Consider the following 12,697-nt stretch of genomic DNA (forward strand, 5'->3'; position numbering starts at 1 on the left):
TACACATTTTTCTCAAGTGCTCATGGAACATTCTCCAGGATAGATCATATCTTGGGTCACAAATCAAGCCTTGGTAAATTTAAGAAAACTGAAATTGTATCAAGTATCTTTTCCGACCACAACGCCATGAGACTAGATATCAATTACAGGAAAAGATCTGTAAAAAATACAAACACATGGAGGCTAAACAATACACTACTTAATAATGAAGTGATCACTGAAGAAATCAAAGAGGAAATAAAAAAATACCTAGAAACAAATGACAATGGAGACACAACGACCCAAAACCTATGGGATGCAGCAAAAGCAGTTCTAAGGGGGAAGTTTATAGCAATACAAGCCCACCTTAAGAAGCAGGAAACATCTCGAATAAACAACCTAACCTTGCACCTCAAGCAATTAGAGAAAGAAGAACAAAAAAACCCCAAAGCTAGCAGAAGGAAAGAAATCATAAAAATCAGATCAGAAATAAATGAAAAAGAAATGAAGGAAACAATAGCAAAGATCAATAAAACTAAAAGCTGGTTCTTTGAGAAGATAAACAAAATAGATAAACCACTAGCCAGACTCATCAAGAAAAAAAGGGAGAAGACTCAAATCAATAGAATTAGAAATGAAAAAGGAGAAGTAACAACTGACACTGCAGAAATAAAAAAAATCATGAGAGATTACTACAAGCAACTCTATGCCAATAAAATGGACAATCTGGAAGAAATGGACAAATTCTTAGAAATGCACAACCTGCCAAGACTGAATCAGGAAGAAATAGAAAATATGAACAGACCAATCACAAGCACTGAAATTGAAACTGTGATTAAAAACCTTCCAACAAACAAAAGCCCAGGACCAGATGGCTTCACAGGTGAATTCTATCAAACGTTTAGAGAAGAGCTAACACCTATCCTTCTCAAACTCTTCCAAAATATAGCAGAGGGAGGAACACTCCCAAATTCCTTCTACGAAGCCACCATCACCTTGATACCAAAACCAGACAAGGATGTCACAAAGAAAGAAAACTACAGGCCAATATCACTGATGAACATAGATGCAAAAATCCTCAACAAAATACTAGCAAACAGAATCCAACAGCACATTAAAAGGATCATACACCATGATCAAGTGGGGTTTATTCCAGGAATGCAAGGATTCTTCAATATACGTAAATCTATCAATGTGATAAACTATATTAACAAATTGAAGGAGAAAAACCATATGATCATCTCAATAGATGCAGAGAAAGCTTTCGACAAAATTCAACACCCATTTATGATAAAAACCCTCCAGAAAGTAGGCATAGAGGGAACTTTCCTAAACATAATAAAAGCCATATATGACAAGCCCACAGCAAACATCATCCTCAATGGTGAAAAACTGAAAGCATTTCCACTAAGATCAGGAACAAGACAAGGTTGCCCACTCTCACCACTCTTATTCAACATAGTTTTGGAAGTTTTAGCCACAGCAATCAGAGAAGAAAAGGAAATAAAAGGAATCCAAATTGGAAAAGAAGAAGTAAAGCTGTCACTGTTTGCAGATGACATGATACTATACATAGAGAATCCTAAAGATGCTACCAGAAAACTACTAGAGCTAATCAATGAATTTGGTAAAGTAGCAGGATACAAAATTAATGCACAGAAATCTCTGGCATTCCTATATACTAATGATGAAAAATCTGAAAGTGAAATCAAGAAAACACTCCCATTTACCATTGCAACAAAAAGAATAAAATATCTAGGAATAAACCTACCTAAGGATACGAAAGACCTGTATGCAGAAAATTATAAGACACTGATGAAAGAAATTAAAGATGATACAAATAGATGGAGAGATATACCATGTTCTTGGATGGGAAGAATCAACATTGTGAAAATGACTCTACTACCCAAAGCAATCTACAGATTCAATGCAATCCCTATCAAACTACCACTGGCATTTTTCACAGAACTAGAACAAAAAATTTCGCAATTTGTATGGAAACACAAAAGACCCCGAATAGCCAAAGCAATCTTTAGAACGAAAAAAGGAGCTGGAGGAATAAGGCTCCCTGACTTCAGACTATATTACAAAGCAACAGTAATCAAGACAGTATGGTACTGGCACAAAAACAGAAAGACAGATCAGTGGAACAGGATAGAAAGCCCAGAGATAAACCCACGCACATACGGACACCTTATCTTTGATAAAGGAGGCAGGAATGTACAGTGGAGAAAGGACAGCCTCTTCAATAAATGGTGCTGGGAAAACTGGACAGGTACATGTAAAAGTATGAGATTAGATCACTCCCTAACACCATACACAAAAATAAGCTCAAAATGGATTAAAGACCTAAATGTAAGGCCAGAAACTATCAAACTCTTAGAAGAAAACATAGGAAGAACACTCTATGACATAAATCACAGCAAGATCCTTTCTGACCCACCTCCTAGAGTAATGGAAATAAAAACAAAAATAAACAAATGGGACCTAATGAAACTTCAAAGCTTTTGCACAGCAAAGGAAACCATAACCAAGACCAAAAGACAACCCTCAGAATGGGAGAAAACATTTGCAAATGAAGCAACTGACAAAGGATTAATCTCCAAAATTTACAAGCAGCTCATGCAGCTCAGTAACAAAAAAACAAACAACCCCATCCAAAAATGGGCAGAAGACCTAAATAGACATTTCTCCAAAGAAGATATACAGAATGCCAACAAACACATGAAAGAATGCTCAACATCATTAATCATTAGAGAAATGCAAATCAAAACTACAATGAGATATCATCTCACACCAGTCAGAATGGCCATCATCAAAAAATCAAGAAACAATAAATGCTGGAGAGGGTGTGGAGAAAAGGGGACACTCTTGCACTGCTGGTGGGAATGTGAATTGGTTCAGCCACTGTGGAGAACAGTATGGAGGTTCCTTAAAAAACTACAAATAGAATTACCATATGACCCAGCAATCCCACTACTTGGCATATACCCTGAGAAAACCAAAATTCAAAGAGAGTCATGTACCAAAATGTTCATTGCAGCTCTATTTACAATAGCCAGGACATGGAAACAACCTAAGCGCCCATCATCGGATGAATGGATAAAGAAGATGTGGCACATATACACAATGGAATATTACTCAGCCTTAAAAAGAAATGAAATTGAGCTATTTGTAATGAGATGGATAGACCTAGAATCTGTCATACAGAGTGAAGTAAGTCAGAAAGAAAAAGACAAATACCGTATGCTAACACATATATATGGAATTTAAGGGAAAAAAATGTCATGAAGAACCTAGGGGTAAGATAGGAATAAAGACGCAGACCTACTGGAGAACGGACTTAAGGATATGGGGAGGGGGAAGGGTGAGTTTTGACAGGGCGAGAGAGAGTCATGGACATATACACACTAACAAACGTAGTAAGGTAGATAGCTGGGGGGAAGCAGCCGCAAGGCACAGGGATATTAGCTCGGTGCTTTGTGACAGCCTGGAAGGGTGGGATGGGGAGAGTGGGAGGGAGGGAGACGCAAGAGGGAAGACATATGGGAACATATGTATATGTATAGCTGATTCACTTTGTTGTAAAGCAGAAACTAACACACCATTGTAAAGCAATTATACCCCAATAAAGATGTTTAAAAAAAAAAAAAAAAAAAAAAAAAAAAAAAAAAACACTTGAGACACATGTGACATGTAAAGATTACATCTTCAATCTTAGAAACCATCTGCTGTAGTGATGCACAAAACAGGTACTTCATCTAGATTAGTTGAAGCAATCTCTGGGAAATTTAGTGTTCCAAAACTCAAGATGTGTAAGTTATGCAAATTTGACAAGCTGGAAAATTTTAATGTGAATTTCCATATGGTTTAAGATAAATCAGAAGAAGAATGATAATTTCTAAAAATTATAACCCTGTATGGACTTGTATTTTTCACCTCTCCCAAGTCATAACTAATTCCTACACTTTGGAACATATATCTTTTACCTGTCATATTTAACTTATTTGTTCACTCAGCATATGTTTATGGGGCCTTTAGTCTGAATGAGGCTCTGGGCTAGGAGCTTGGGATACAATGGTGAACCTAACATGGTTCCTTCCTCCAGAATTTTACAATTTAGAAGGCATAAAATCAAGTGAAACCAACAGTGGTTAACATGAAGTAGAAAGGGCCACGACACAGGAAGCAGTGGGTGCTATGGATGTAAACCAATTTAAACTCCTTGGTTTAGTGTTCTGGTAACTGCTTATGTTTCCTATATAAGTGAGTTGGAATCCAACTTAGGTCTTGGACTGTGTGCTCCTAGTTGGCTGCAACTGTGACTCTGATGTCCCTTAAGTACAGCCACAGAAAATAAGAAGTTGCTTAAAAAGAGCTCCTTGTGAGCAAAGGTGATGGGTCTCTTAATTTTCCTTCATATTCTTATCCCCTCTTCACTGCCTGGTTTGACTCTTGGGATAAACTAAAACAAGCAAGAAAATTTGGACAATATTTCTATTTAGGTGAGATAATAAATCAAAGACTTCTGTAGGTACTGTTTGGGAATGATACTGATGACATTCTGATGGCTGCATCAACATTTCTCTGCCAGATACGTGGCTGACCCCAAAAACGATACAGCCAGGGGGAACGGGAGAAGAAGCAGAGCATCACCAACAGGCATGACCACTGACACAGCGGAGACTCCTTGGGGACCTTACCTCTCCTTCAGGAGTGTCCGAAGGGCAGAGCATTCCCCACTGAGATGGCTGGAGCGATCGAGGGCCACTCACTTTTCTTGTTTTTTCAAACTGGGAAGAGATTCTTGTCATCATGCCCAGTGCGGATATATATGACAAGCGAGACAGCACCTGAGTCACACCCTGGCGATCCATTTTAAATCTCTTCAGAGACCAATTTCCCTGAAGGGAGAGGAAAGACATGAGACTACCCCTGATCCATTCATGTGGCCTGATACTCTGAAGTCACTCGGAGAGGCTCAGCATAGGAACTGCTTGTTTGTGAAATGAGAGCCATGATATATATTCAGAAATCAAAATGTCACAATTAAAATTTAGCCAAGTTACTCACCGGGGTTTTCTAGGAATTTAATGAATATTACTTATATCTAGCAACCACCTCGGAATGCTTCAACGCATCAACGTCATCCCATCAGAGTGGGTATTTTCTGAAGAACTAATTATGTTCTGAACAAGCCAGTTCAACCAAAGATTTCCACTGGAAGCAATAAGCTAACTAAAAGAACACTAGCAGTTTCTACACACATTTAAGGTAACACTAGCTTGAAGCTCAAAGAGATAATTTCATGTTGCAATGTGCCATTATCTGGAGGTCTTCCAAAATTAGTTTTAATGAGAGGAAAATACAGCAACAGAAAAAAGACTCTAATAGCACTTACCAGGGAAAATGAATAACTATAGGCTTCTTAATCAAGGCTAAAAGTTGCACACATATTCATATTAATAAATATTATATACCTTCTTTGGCTACCATGTCAATCTTAAAATAGATTCATATGAAATAAATTTTAAACATTAAATTTACCTTATCTCCTATGCATTGAAAGTACTGAAATATATTAAATATATTATTTTATAGCGGTATTAATTGTACACATTAAATATTCTCAAGGATAATTCAGGATTAAGGTTAGGAATCATTAAGTTTTCAACTCATGGTAATGTGAATTAATAGAAAATAGTATGCAGAGAAAAAGCAAAGTAGAAAACAAAATGTCAAAAAGTGATTGATTCAATGATCTTTCTGATTCAAAGGGAAAAAATTACATCTGCTAAACAGTGGTTCTTCATTTTTTTGATAATCTGATGAAAGCTATGACTATTCTCGAGAAAAATGCACATAGGACCACAAACAGAAAATTTGCCTTCAATTTCAAGGAAGGACTCATGGATCCCAGATTAAAACCCCTCACAGTAGAAAAACTTATCTGTTTGAATTTAAATACCTGACTTCAGGGGAGCTCCTCACAAATTAAAGTTTAAGCATTATTTCAGTGAAGATCTATCACTTCAGAAACTTGAGTTTTTGATAGAGTGGAAAAAAGCTAAAACCTATGAAGAAACTTGATGCATTACAAAGCAAAGAAATGGAGCAAACACACTGATCCCACAAGTTAACTTCTCATATTGCTTGTTGAGTTAACTCCTTTTATTCTTTGAATGAGAATGAACCTAGTAAACTGACTTATGACCACAAAGTAAGAGCAAGGAAGATAAATAAATATTCAGCACAGAATTCAACTAAGACAGCAGCTGCTGGCAAACAGGAAGTAGATGCGGAGTGAAGCCGAGATGTTCAGTAAGATAATCTTTTCCAATATTCTTCAGGAGTTTTAAAAAGGGAGAGAGGAGAAACAGACAAAGCGTCTAAAACTGCTCCTCTGAGAAATTTATTTGTTGAAAATAGTCTACATATGACAACAATCACAATTTTAGAAGTTGATCTTTTTCTGGTTGTCTACAGACTGGGGTTCACCTGTAACAAGGCCTACTACTGATTTTCCTAATAAGCAGTCTGCTCCCAGACGTAAAGTGGTATCACTTAGGGGCAAAACAACTACTCAAAACAGCTATTCTGACCTGAAAATCATGGGTCAAAAGCAAAGAAAAGTCATTCTAACAGAAGTGTGTTCAAGTGCTCTTTGGAGACTTCTCTTCAAATATTCAGGAATCTACTTCCAGACAAGTTTGGGCCACAGGAGTGTGAGGGGCCTAAAGAGGCACAAAGGCCAGGCTCCCCTCAGGTCCAGATGGAGCTGTCATGGCGAGGGCTGCTCAAACAGACCCACGGCAAATTTCTCAAGTCAAGTAGGGCAGCAAGTCGACCACTAATTCTTTCATTGTTAAGGGAGTCCACGTGCTACACTATACTCTTCTTTTGTTGGGACCAAATCCCATCCATAAAACTAATTTTATGTCTGGCATACAAAACGTGAACAAGACTTTATCAGATAGACCTATAGATGTTACGCTTTAAGAAAGGGAGCAAAAACCTATCTGATAACCCTTTATGAACAGCCGGAGGCCCTGAATACACAGCAGCTGCTGAGGCCTGAATACATCACTCACGTGAGAACAGCTGATAGCTCTTTGAGGAATATAAACCTACAGTGAAATGAAACATGTTGTACTGTTTTGGACAAACGCTGTCATTAATTAATAAACCTACTTGTAATACATCAGTTTTATGACAGAAGAAAATGGGGAAAAGGATCCATTGAAAGAATGGTTATTAACGGTTAAACTAAAAGATTTTTCCCTTATGTAAACGTATATCTATTTTCTTATTGCCTCATATAACAGGAACTATAATTTGGCAATGAAGTCATATAGTAGTAAAATTCCTACCGATTTAAACTGTAGCCTATCTTTCAAAGTAGAAAATTTATGACTTAAATATATATATACTTTTTTCACCTAGATTCTCAAAGTATCAGTACTTTAAATTTCCCACTGAACAGGTTTACAAATAAGTTACAAAACTCTACCCAAATGACTGAAGACTTACGGTTGAAATGGCATTCACCATGCCATTGGTAATCTGGTCCTGACGCATGTGTTTCACAACATCAAACTGGGCTGCTCTTTGCTTAGGAATCACCTGGTCTGCAATCTTCTTCATTTCAGAATTAAATTTTTTGAACAAATCTTCAAAAAGAAGAGATAAAAGCTAAAGGAAAAAAAAAGTATATGGTGAACTTTCAAAATGCATTACTAGCTTATTTACTAAGTTTTAGGTCCTTATTAAACTTTGTTTAAAAAAAGATGGAGAAACTGCTTAAAACTGAAAAAAATATATCTTAAAATTCAATTTGATAAACATGTACTTTTATTGATATATGTGCTTATCACTATGTTTGGTGTTGGGAATAAGAGCAAAGATGACAATCCCTGCATTCATAGATTTTTAATTTAGACCAGTCATTCCCAGACTGAGGTTTCATTGACCAGTGACCTAAATAAATGAAGAAAATATTTATGGATAAGAAGACGATTTTAAGGTTACTAACTTTCCCCAAATTGATCTAAAATTCCACTGCAACTCTAATCAAAATCCCCAGGTTTTTAATGAAAATTGAGGCTAACTCTAAAATTTATGTGGAAAAGCTAAGACCCTAAAATAGCCAAGACACTCCTGAAAAAGAAGGCAAATGGACTGATTAACGTATAGATAAACTGACCAGTGGACAGAACACAAAGTCCAGAAACAAACAACACATATATTAAAATTTGTCATATGATAGAGATGGCATTTCAGATCAGTAAGTAAATGAATGACTACAGATAAATGGTGCTAGGACAACCGGTTATTCATTTCAGAAACAAATGAAACTGCTTCCTTACTTCATTCCATACCCCAAAATCCAACAAATACCAAAGGCATAAGTTTAAGATATAAAGAGTACTAACTATTAAAAAGAAGAAAGGTTTGACAACTTAAAATTACAAACTTCTAGAATTAAAAGATACCATAAAGTTAAAAAAAAAAAAAATCCAGACCGGGAGAAGATACCAGCAACACATGTAACTGACAAAAAACTGGATCCAAAGAACACCAAAAAAATCTTAAAACCAATAAGGAAAATACAAACAGCCCAAAAGACATTTAAGAAAAAACAGGAATGGTCAATAAGCATATGAAAGAGAGGCTTAATCTCATTAGTAATGACGGAAATGCAAATTAAGCCCACCAGGAGATGGTACTGTGCACCCGCTAGATCAGACAAAAATGTTTAGTTTCGACACTAAGTCATAGGATGGAGACCATCAGGACTTATGTACAGTGCAGTGTTCAAATACTTGGGAAACTAGTTTGACACTCTCCAGTCAAGTTGAAGATTTAACTTGATTCCATGACTGGGCAATCCTATTTGTAGAAACTCTTTCATGTAGGCACCAGAAGATATGAATAAAAATGTTCTTTTTTTTAAAAAAAGGGAAGTCATACAAAGGTATTGATAAGCAGGATAGATAAAGGGATATTTATCATATGTATCATATCTTTACACAATTGAATACAAAAATGAAAGTGAAATACAGTGGCATGAAACAATATAGATGAACCTTTAAAACAATGTTAAGTGAAGAAAAAAGTTGCAGAAGAACATATATGATATGAATCTATTTTTAAAAAACTCAAAAATAATGCCAAGTTCTTGGATTGGAAGAATCAAATATTGTTAAAATGACCATACTACCAAAGGCAATCTGCAGATTCAATGCAATCCCTATCAAATTACCAATGGCATTTTTCACAGACCTAGGACAAATAATTTTAAAATTTGTATGGAAACACAAAAGACCCCAGACAGCCAAAACAATCTTGAGAAAGAAGAACGGAGCTGGAGGAATCAAGCTCCCTGGCTTCAGACTACACTACAAAGCTACAAGAATCAAAACAGTATGGTACTGGCACAAAAACAGACACATAGATCAATGGAACAGGATAGAAAGCCCAGAAATAAACCCATGCACTTATGGTCAATTAATCTATGACAAAGGAGGCAAGAATACACAATGGAGAAAAGACAGTCTTTTCATTAAGTGGTGCTGCGAAAACTGGACAGCTACATGTAAAAGAATGAAATTAAAACATTCTGCATGTAAGTGATATCATATGATATTTGTCTTTGACTTACTTCACTCAGTATGACATATGTGGAATCTAAAAAAATGGTATAAATTAACCTATTTACAAAACAGAAATAGAGTCACAGATGTAGAAAACAAACTTATGGTTACTAAGGGGAAAGGGTTGTGGAGAGGGATAAACTGGGAGACTGGGATTGACATACACACACTACTATATATAAAAGAAATTGAAACTAACACAACATTGTAAATCAATTGTACCCCAATAAAAATTAAAAAAAAAAAAGAGAGACAACTAATAAGAACCTACTGCATAGCACAGGAAACTCTACTCAATACTCTGTAATGACCTATATGGCAACAGAATCTAAAAAAGAGTGAATATATGTACATGTATAACTGATTCACTTTGCTGTACAGCAGAAACTAACACAACATTGTAAATCAACTAACTCTAATAAAAATTAATTTAAAAAATAAATAAAACATTCTCTAACACTATATATTAAAAAAAACAAAACCTCAAAACGGATTAAAGACCTAAATGTAAGACTGGATCCTAGAGGAAAATATAGGCAGAACACTCTTTGACATAAATCACAGCAATGTTTTTTTTGGATCCATCTCCTAGAGTAATGGAAATAAAAACAAAAATAAATAAATTAAACCTAGTTAAATTTAAAAGCTTTTGCACGGCAAAGGAAACCATCAGCCAAATGAAAAGACAACCTACAGAATGGGAGAAAATATTGCAAACAATGTGACCAACAAGAGATGAATTTCCAAAATAGACAAACAACTCATACAGCTCAATGTCAAAAAAACAATATCAAAAAAACAAAAAATGGGCAGAAGATCTAAATAGACATTTCTCCAAAGAAGACATACAGATGGCCAACAGGCACATGAAAAAATGCTCAACATTGCTAACTATTACAGAAATGCAAATCAAAACTACAATGAGGTACCACCTCACACCAGTCAGAATGGCCATCATTAAAAAGTCTACAAATAACAAATGTTGGAGAGGGTGTGGAGAAAAGGGAACCTTCTTGCACGGTTGGTGGGAATGTAAATTTGTAGAGCCACTATGGAGAACAGTATGGAGGTTCCTTAAACAACTAAAAACAGACTTACCATATGATCCAGCAATCTCACTCCTGGGCCTATATCCTGAGAAAACTATAATTTGAAAAGATACGTGCACCCCAATGTTCACTGCTGCACTATTTACAACAGCCAAGACATGGAAGCACCCTAAATGTCCATTGACAGATAAATGGATAAAGAAGATGTGGTAGAGATATACAATGGAATATTACTCAGCCATAAAAAAGAATGAAATAATGCCATTCAAAGCAACATGGTTGGACCCAGTGATTATCATACTAAGTGAAGTAAGTCAGAGAAAGATAAATATCTTATGATATCACTTATATGTGGAATCTAAAAAACGATATAAATGAACTTATTTACAAAACAGAAACAGACTCACAGACATAGAAAACAAACTTATGGTTACCAAAAAGGAAAAGGGTAGGGGGGAGAGGATAAATTAGGAGCGTAGGATTAACAGATAAACACTACACTATATAAAACAGATAAACAACAAGGACCTACTGTATAGCACAAGGAACTATATTCAGTATCTTGTAATAACCTATAATGGAAAAGAATCTGAAAAAGAATATAAATCTACATACATACAAACACACAAACATATATATAACTGAATCACTCTGCTGTACACCTGAAACACAACATTGTAAATCAACTATACTTCAATAAAAGAAAGTGAAACTTACATTGTAAGAAACTATTTTTAAATTTTTAAATAAATGATGCAATAAAAAAGAAAATAATGAGTACTCAAATTCAGGATAGTGGGGAAAAGAGAAGACAGAGTAAGGAAGAAATATATAAGTAAATGAAATGGTAATTAACGGTCAATTATTGAGAATTACTTAAGTTGGTAGTGGATTTGAGGGTGTTGATTTTATTTGTCCCCTTCGTAACTTACATATCTGTGACATTTTTATTTATACTTTTTATGTTAAAAATTATATAATAAATTATATTAAACCATAGTAACCATGGAAAACAAATCAAAGGGATGGAATAGGAAGTCATAAAAATAGACTAGGACGGTTCTGTCTCCAGAATTGATAGAGTAGCTCCTATCAGATGGATTCATCTGCTCATAAAAATTATAAATGCTGGACAAAATATTGGAACTATTTGAAGGCACTGGAGAGTAAAAGCAGGCAGAAACTGAAGGAAAGTTGACACTTATCGAAAGTGCATTTCCATTTTTAAGGCTTTTCAACTAAGAGTAGGACACATTAACAAAAAGGGTCCAAGTTACACTGGAAGCTAAAACTCGGAGAGAGACCCACAGTTTTACTGGATTGAAGGACCAGAGGGAAAAGATCTGAGCCACCACAGTAGCTGGAAGGTGAGAGGAAATTCATAGAAAGGAGAGAACCACAAATAAAATCAACACCCTCAAATCCACTACCAACTTAATCTTGCGAGAAAACCCCAAGATTATGTATATAAACTTTGCCCAACTCTCTGGCTGACCCCTGAACTACACATTGAAAGGTGTGGCCCATGTCCCCTACTGCCCCAAATCAGGTGTGGGCTGTGACTGCATTTTTCAATAAAGTCTTTTTTCAATAAAGTAAAGTAAGTGAAGCTGTGACTTTTAAGACCAGGTCATTAAGGCCACACAGATTCTCTTGTGCATGTGAAACTCACTTGGAGTCCTGAGCCACTCTGATGCCACAGCACTGGAATGGTCAAGACCGAGCTGAGCCCAGCCTTCCAGACACCCCACCACCTCCGGCAGAACAACTACCAACCGAGCCCCATGTGAAACAGAAGAATCACACAGCCAAATCCTGCCTGAATTCCTGACCCACAAAATTGTGAGATACAACAAAACGGTGATTGTCTTAAGCCATGCAATGCAGAAACAGATATAACCAGAACACCATTTATATACAGTTCTCAAAACTAAATAAGTGGCTTATGACAAATAAATAGCAGGCATACTTCTTCAATAATCAAATATATTATTACAATGACTTAAATTCCCCTGA

The 12,697-nt window shown here is 35.9% G+C and overlaps 1 protein-coding gene across 2 annotated transcripts in view; it reads right to left on the reverse strand.

The window, feature by feature from the left end:
* Positions 1 to 12,697, reverse strand: part of POLR3B (RNA polymerase III subunit B) — a 130,650-nt gene that overhangs the window by 71,538 nt on the left and 46,415 nt on the right. For both annotated transcript variants that reach the window (XM_032646258.1, XM_032646257.1), the window contains exons 13-14: positions 7,510 to 7,671; positions 4,683 to 4,883 (exon numbers count right to left, since the gene is read on the reverse strand). In XM_032646258.1, the coding sequence (XP_032502149.1) occupies positions 4,683 to 4,883; positions 7,510 to 7,671 (363 nt within the window). The remainder of the gene's footprint in view (positions 1 to 4,682; positions 4,884 to 7,509; positions 7,672 to 12,697) is intronic.

The sequence above is a fragment of the Phocoena sinus genome, chromosome 10 (assembly GCF_008692025.1).
Source record: "Phocoena sinus isolate mPhoSin1 chromosome 10, mPhoSin1.pri, whole genome shotgun sequence".
Lineage (NCBI taxonomy): Eukaryota > Metazoa > Chordata > Mammalia > Artiodactyla > Phocoenidae > Phocoena > Phocoena sinus.